The 8,203-nt window shown below is 44.1% G+C and overlaps 1 protein-coding gene across 1 annotated transcript in view; it reads right to left on the reverse strand.

The window, feature by feature from the left end:
• sde2 (SDE2 telomere maintenance homolog (S. pombe)) overlaps nucleotides 1-6,566 on the reverse strand; it is a 44,660-nt gene extending 38,094 nt beyond the window's left edge. The window contains exons 1-3 of the mRNA XM_073056103.1: nucleotides 6,411-6,566; nucleotides 2,937-3,054; nucleotides 578-689 (exon numbers count right to left, since the gene is read on the reverse strand). Of these exons, the coding sequence (XP_072912204.1) occupies nucleotides 578-689; nucleotides 2,937-3,054; nucleotides 6,411-6,509 (329 nt within the window). The 5' untranslated portion in view covers nucleotides 6,510-6,566. The remainder of the gene's footprint in view (nucleotides 1-577; nucleotides 690-2,936; nucleotides 3,055-6,410) is intronic.
• Between the last annotated feature and the right edge of the window lie 1,637 nt (nucleotides 6,567-8,203).

The following is an 8,203-nucleotide window of genomic DNA, read 5'->3' on the forward strand; positions in this document are numbered from 1 at the left end:
CTGTTCACTGCTCAGTGACACAAGATGCCAAGTTATCTGCTTTCTCCTCCACCCAAGTATCTTCAGCTGTGAGAACTGAGTCAAGTCCTGTCAATGCATGTAAAATCAACCAGCAGGGTGCCACTTCAAGGCCAGTCAGTTCACATGAATGGACAGGAAATGGCAAGCTTTATCTTACCCTGCTGTCACGGTATCATCAGTGGAGTCCTCCCCTTGTCTAAGATGGCTCTTTCATGTCTGGCAAAACTGCCACAGAGGAAATCTGGGCTACCAGATTCAAGAACAGCTTCTTTCCCACTGCAGACTCCCGAACCAATCATCTCTTTCACACCCCTTTCCTGGTGGTGCTACCACTCTCTGGCTTCTCTCTCTCAGCTAATCTGTTGTCACTTCAGCATTTCTTTATGTACTACAATCCCTGTCATTTTGCATTCATTGTCATATTTGTTATCATTTATAACGTTTAGTCTCTGAACATGTAAGCAAGCAAATTTATCACACTGTGCGTATAAATGACAACAAACTAATCTGCATCTGAGACTAACAATGAGAGCAAACTCTCAACAGAAAACCTTACGCTTTTTCATGGTTTACATCCCGCAGCCTTCTTCCACTCAAATCTCGGCATGCCTCTCGATTTGTAGTTTTCTCAATCTGCGCTCCGAGTGCACGAAGCATTGACCCGAAACCTGCAGAATGGCAAAGACCGAAAATGTTATAAAAGCTGAAGGTCCTACTGTTACTCACATTGCAATTCAATCAGTTAAAGATTTACATCACTGCTGGAGATCAGCTGGCCCATTATAGCCGAGAAAGAACTACTCATAAACAAGGGAAAATCTGCAGAAGCTGGAAATCCGAGCAACATACTCATTATGCTGGAGGAACTCAGCAGGCCAGGCAGCATCCATGGAAAAGAGTATAGTCGATGTTTTGGACTGAGACCCTTCATTGATGAAGGGGCTTGGCCCAAAACGTCAATTGCTTACCCTTTTCCATAGGTGCTGCCTGGCTGCTGAGTTCCTCCAGCATAATGAATGCGTTATTCAGCCCAATCCCATTTCCGAACTGAGTTGGTAACCCAATAGTTTCACTCCTCTTCCAGATGTGCATTTCTGCCTCCACCTAGCTTTCAAGCAGAGAGTTCTAGATCACCACCTTCTTGTGAAATCATTTCCATTAACATTCCTCATTATGTCTTTCAATTACCTTAAATCTGGGCTTGTTAATTGACTGCTACGTCAAGGGAAATGTGAGGAATATGTCTTTCTGTTCATAACTAAAGCTCCTCAGTTCCTGGGAACATTCCTATAACCCCCTCTGCACCGTCTCTCATGTTTCCAGTGGTTCAGAAAATCCAGCATGATCTCACGATTCTTGTATTCTTTGCCATGGCTAGAAAGAGAAATACCTCTTACTTTAATGACCCCATTTACCTTTTGTATTATCACCAGGGACAAATGAACTCCAGGACTTCTCTGCCTGTGTATTCTCTAGCTTTGCTTGCATCCGACAAATACATTTACACTGAACTCCAGTTGCCACTTGTCTACCTATCTACTGACATCATCCTGCAATCTCCACGTTCCTTTTAATTATTAACCATATAGCCAATTTTGGGACCATCTATAAACTCCTTTCTCATTGCTCCCACAGCTAAGTCTAACTCGTAATGTGGAACATAGTAGAACATAGGACAGCACAGGATCAAGCCTTCTGTGCTGACCATAATAACTAACCGACACCAAAAGTGTTTCTTTGACTGGTGGTCGATCCACTTTACTGCTCTGCTTTCTGTCACTGACACAATTTTTTTTAACCCAAATGGGTCTTACCCTTTGGGTTTTTACAATGTGATATGCAAAACCTTGAAAAAACTAAAGTGTACTCACCAAAATGTGTATCCTTATTACCTTTAAAATAAGGTATCGTCAAGCTATGACGGTCCCTTGGCTGACTGCCCTTTATCAACATCAGTTCATTAAATGGTGATTTATGCTTTAACCAGAAGACATTCATGCCCACAAAGTTAACAACAGTCATACCACAGCAAAACAGGCCCTTCAGCCCAACTCATCCATGCCAACCAAACTAGTTCCATTTTCCTACATTTGTGTGGCCCATGTGCCTCTAAATCTCTCCTTTCTAAATGTCATTATTGTACCTGTCTCAGCTACACCCGCTGGCAGCTCGTTCCATTTACCCACACACAACCCTTTGTGGGAAAATGCTGGCCTTTTTAAATCTTTCCTGTGCCACTTTAAACATATTCCCTCAAGGTTTGGGTTCCCTTCCCCCGGCAGAAAGTTTGCCTGCATTCATTCTATCTTTACCTCTCATGATTTTATACACCTCGACAAGGACACCACTTAATCCCCTACGCTCCAAGGAATTAAACCCTAGCCTGCTCAATATTGCACTTTTACTCAGGGCTTTGAGTCCTGCAACTAGAAGACGATATGTTGAAGACAGGATGAGATTTACTCAATCTATTGCTCCCCTCACTTCTTACATAACAGCTCCCCCTCAGCAGTGTGTGTGCTCTGACAAAATCTACAGCAAAAGCATTTAGAAAATGATGGTCAGGGCCTCCTCTGTTTTTGCCATTGCTCTTTTTAAGCAATAAGGCAACAGAATTGGGTGCAGTTATACAAGAAATAATACAATGACCTTACATATCACACAAGATACTTGTAGTCGCTTAAGAGCAGCTAATGCTTCATATCTGGCATAGCCAGACCAAATACTCGCGCAGTTCAGAGATTAAATCAGATGAAATTCCAAAGGATGAGTATCAAGTTTAGACAGGAGAGGATATTATCATTGCATCCTCCCCCACCCCATCACTTTAATGCAATAATTTCTATGGAGTCACAAGACCTCACCACTCACAAGAACAGTGACACTAATGCAAACAGCAGACCCTCCTATTTTACCTCCTTTTCCTCCGACCAGTCTCGGTTCCACACTGTAAACCCCTCCATCATGAAGGTGTCCATCTTCAGTAACCAGCTTTCCATTACATTTTAGGTAAATATCGGCAGCAGGGAAGCCCTATATTCAGAGAGTATAGGTGGAATAAATCACATTTGGCTGAGTCCATACATGCACTTCACTTTGCTTATAACATACACACATTTATTGCAGAGGACACAAAACCAATAGGATGGGGAGGTGCAGGGGAGGGGGCGGGTGCACAGAACACGGACCAGAGACACTGGGAGGGGAGACAGAATGAGGGCACAAGATTAAACAAAAGAAAAATCGAGGAACATACTGTGGGTCAGGTAGGATGTAAAACTGTGAGGATGCTGTTAAAATATTTGAATGAGAACTCTCTCATTGGATTCCTTGGTTAATAACAAACAATCTGCAGAAGGAATTCAGCAGGTCAAACAGCATCTATAGGAGGAAAGGAATTGTCAAAGTTTCAGGTCGAAACCCCACACAGGACTCCAAGGTCCTGTTGCAGTGTGTTAAGAAGTTAGCATCTCGTAGGCCTCTTGTGACCCTGGCTATTTTGTAAGAGTCATAGCAGCTAAGACTTTGAAAAAAAAAGTACAGAAGCACAAATGTTTTCTTATAAGATAAGCTGAGCGGGTGACATCATCCTTGGTATGCGGCCTGTGCTTAACTTCAGTTCTTGCTTAGAGTAACTTGTACCATTGCTCGATTAATCGCTGTGAGAGACATACTCTGCTTTGTACTCACTCTGGCACCTGCAAGATAAGCATTAAAAGGAGTGGCTATTTCAAGGGCAGGAGGCTTTGAATGGTAAGCCTGTGCCTGTCTGTATCCAGGCAGAGTGGCAATTAAAACTGTTACACGAAAAATTTATGACTGATAAAGTTAACAATACTCATCTGTACAGAAACTAAGGGGATGAACCCACATGTATCTGTGTACGTGACTGCATGATACAAAAAGAACTGTATTTGCTTCAGAGGCGGGAGACCTCTGGAGCAGCCTCCCAGAGAGTGCTTAAGGAGGCTTCTCTCGGGTAACTTGCTAATAAAGAGTTAAAGTTCCATTCACCGTAGTACGTGGTGTCTTTGCATCGGGTAGATCGAAAGAAGTTTACAGCAGTAGGATTTGGACCCAAAACTTACAATTACTATTAGGCTGCATATCCTTGAGACATCCCATGTCAGGGCTACACTTCACTGGGAAAATTCATTTCCCACAAGATAGTATGCATAAGGCTCGCATACTCAAGTTGTTTTAATTGATAAAACCTTTGCTATAAAAGGAAAGGGACATATTGCATCGCACAGCAGATATTTTGGACATTAAAATTGTGGGCCACTATTCCATTACTATGGGTTGGATGAGATATTAAACTGAACCTCTAATGCTGCCTGAAGCATCTGAGAAACATCTGTAGGCACAACTGCGTGCTGAGACAAGTAACAGCCCTGGCTATGAACACACCGAGCTTGCAAATGGAGAGCATCAATCTGAAATGGCACTGCTTCTTGCTCCACAGATGCTGTTTGACCTGCTGAGTATTTTGCTGTTTACAGAAACTTGCTGTACATAAATAAATACATATTGTACAGCCACTTGAAACACAGGAGTTAAAATAGTTCATTGGCTGTAAAGTTGTGGGACAGTCAGAGGCAAGATCCTTTACAAACAAGTCTTTTGACACCTCCAATCTCTCCTGCACTATGCTCACCTCTCCTTTGGTCTCTGTGTTTCTCAGAGCTTTGATGCTCTCCCTTCCCACAGGTCACAGACCTGCTCCTAGACACCGTGTTCCCACGGCCCGACAGCCAATAAACACAGGGGCTGGCTCTCCTCCCTTCACTCCTAACCCGGAACATTAGAAGCAAGAGCTGGAGTCCTTTGAAACTGTTTCATCACCCAACATTAGTGCCATATTCCTGCATCATTAATTCCCTGGTATTCAAAACTCTGTTGATATCATATTTGAATGATCTGTGATGGAGAATTTGAAGATTAAATGTATCGTGAACAGCCTATCCCATATTTGGAGAACTCCTCCAATCGCCCTGTATACAGGTTAAACTACCCACGAATATTTTACACATCAATGAGTCATACAATCATTCACCAGCAAAACAGTCCCTTCGGCCTACTATGTTTATGCTGACCATTTTCCACTTAACTGTAGTAATCCCATTTACTAGCATTTAAAATGCAGCCTGCCAGGTCCCTTGGTGATGCAAATGCTCAGCCAAATACTTGTTAGATATTGTGAGAATGCCTGCCTCCGTCACTTTCTCAGTGTATTCATGACGGCAATCCCCTTCTGGGGAAACCAGTCAATCCTCACGTACAGTGGAGTATGTTGCTGGGACTGGAGTCTTCAGTTGAGGAAAGAGTGGCAGGCTGCAACAGCTTTGACAGGAGCACAGGAGGCTGAAGGGCGACCTTTCAGGGGTTTACATATCAGAAGGGCATCAGTAAGATGGTAGGTGTATGACTGAGCAACCAGAGGAAGTAATGGAGGTGGGCAGAAATACAATATTTGAAAGAATTTTGAGCAGGTTCATGGATGTGTGGGAAAGATTTTGAAGGATCAAATGCAGCCAAATGGGAGGAACGCAGATTTGCCCTTGGTGCGAGGTGTTCGACCTGAAATGTTAATTCATTTTCTCCCACAGGAGTTGCTCAACCTGCTGAGTTCCTCCAGCAGAATGGTTTGTTGCTTCAAACTCCAAGAGATCAGTCAAACTTGACTTTTCTTTCCTCGGTATTACGGCATAGAACCACACAGAAGTAGACCACATCCATGTCCTCCCTTTTTCCCCACCTAAACCCACTCTCATTTTCCCCACAATGGAACTGTACAGTCCCAAAGACCACTCAGCCCACAATGCTGTACTGATCTTAATTTACAGTAAATGCCCTCTTACAGTGCATCAGTCACATACCTCCAGCCTCAAACTCCAAACTGCCTGCTTCCACTACTACCCACAATGACCCATTTCAGGCACCTACTGCTGCAGAAACAAACACTTGTGAGGCACTTCTGTCTACAGCTTGTACATTTAGGTACCTAAAAGGCTTTTAATCATAGTGATTGTACCTGATCTCACCATCTCCTCTAGCAACGAATTCTAGAATTCAAAAACTCTCTCTGTTTTTGAGGAAAAAACTTGCTTCTCAAATATTTTTAAACTCCTTGATCTCACCCTAAGCCAGTGCCCTCTTGCTTCTGAACCCCTACCGGCGAAGAAAGATTTTATATTCTCTGTATCATAATAATACTGATTCACGGCCTATAACCAACCACCACTTTGTGCAGCTAGCTGCTGCTGCTCCCTGGTTGTCCCCGAACCAAAATTCACCCCAACACCCGCTGCCCCTCCTCGTTCCCGGCCGCTGACACCCTAAACACCTCAAGCTCGAATCCTAGGCCCCATCCCACGCTGCTCACTCACTTGTTGGTCGAGGCGCAGCTTCAGCTCCCGGCTGGAAGAGCCAGGCGGCAGCGTTAGAGCCACTAGGCCGGTTCCCCAACCGCGCACCCACACCTCCATGACAGGCCTAATCGACGTGCAGGCGCACCCGCACAATGATGGCGGAGACGTTACCGCGCAGGCGCACCCGCACAATGATGGCGGAGACGTTACCGCGCAGGCGCACCCGCACAATGACGGCGGAGACGTTACTGCGCATGCGCACCCGCGCAGAGCCGACAGCGCAAGGCGAATGCCCATGTATAAATACGGCAACGGGCGTGAAACAGTGCAGTGTCTGATCTGACATTGACGCGTACTGCCGACGTCGTTCACATGACGTCGCGGAACAATACGTCACGTGACACGGGTGACATTGCGCGGGAAAGGCTTTATTTCCCGCGCGGTAGGGAGATGAGCTTGATTTGTTACAAAGGGGCTGGGAACTTGTTCCAAACTTACAACACAAAGCTAGTACTAGAAAATTGAAATAAAAGCAAGGAAATGTTGTAAGTCAAGCAGTAGATGCTTTTTGCATTCTATACATCTTGCTAGTCTGAGACTGTATGAAGCAAAGCTAGTAAATATGGTTTGTTTTACATTCATACTAAATACACCAACATCTTTCAATGCTGTAAAGATGAATGTAATAAAAAGGAATTGGAAAATGATCTTAGCCAGCATCTGTGACGAGGGTTAATGTTCCACAACCAGCAGAGGTTGAAGATAAATACATAGTTTATGCAAGGCAACATACATGGAGAGAGAAAGATAACTTGTCAGAACTGAAAAAGAGACTTTAAGCTTCAGAGAAAGAGGCAGGATGCCTGGATGGAACAAAAGATTAGACCCAGGTGTCTGGCGCTGTGAGCCAGACTCTACCAGATGCACCAGCGTTGTGTCTCAGAGTAGAAACCTGAGTAAGGTGGAGTATGGCTGTTCATTATGAAAATTTGCCCTTACGGAATTCACAAATCACTACCTAATAATTTGAAATACAGAATAAAATTCACTCTTACTGAATTTACGTGGGGTAAAATGTAAGCAAATGTAAAGTGTATTTTGACAGTGTAGATTTTCTTTCTGGAGAATTGTTTTCTAGGAATTTCCTCAGATGAGCCGTGATGATATGGGTTGTAGACTGAGAACTGGGTAGCATTTTGGGACAGTGTAGACACATTGGGCTGAACAACTGCCTTCAGTACAATGACTAACGAGAAGTTGGTTTATTATTGTGGAACGTCAGCAGTGAAACCTACCGAGATAGGGTTTGCATTCCCTCCTCCCCAATCAGTGTATCGAGGTAGTGATGCAGTCACAGGGGAAGGGGAAAGGGCAGTGCAGGCTGGCAAATAAAGTGCAAGGGCAACGACCAGATTGAGTGAGTGACTGAGAGTTCATCCTAACCCCATGAGAGTCTTAGCACAGCGGGGTAGAAGCTGTCCCACTGCCTGGTGGTGTGTGTAACCAGGTTTTGTTATTTCTGCCCAATGGGGGGGAGGGAGATGAGGGAATAACTGGGCTGGGACGGGTCCTTGATTATTCTGGCTGCTTTACAGAAGCAATGAACATTGTAGACATAGTCCATGGAGAGGAGGCTGAACGGTGTCCAGAACTCTCTGTAGCGTCTTGCTAATAATAATTTCCTTTCTATAAGATCTTTATGGCATATATTGCATTGACCTAAGCCTTAATGTCTTTTCCAAATGACAATCTTGTGCATAAATAAACAAACATTTCTAACCACCAGCTGTCAGGTAGTACAACTTTGGTCT

Source organism: Hemitrygon akajei, chromosome 9 (assembly GCF_048418815.1).
Source record: "Hemitrygon akajei chromosome 9, sHemAka1.3, whole genome shotgun sequence".
Classification (NCBI taxonomy): Eukaryota; Metazoa; Chordata; class Chondrichthyes; order Myliobatiformes; family Dasyatidae; genus Hemitrygon; species Hemitrygon akajei.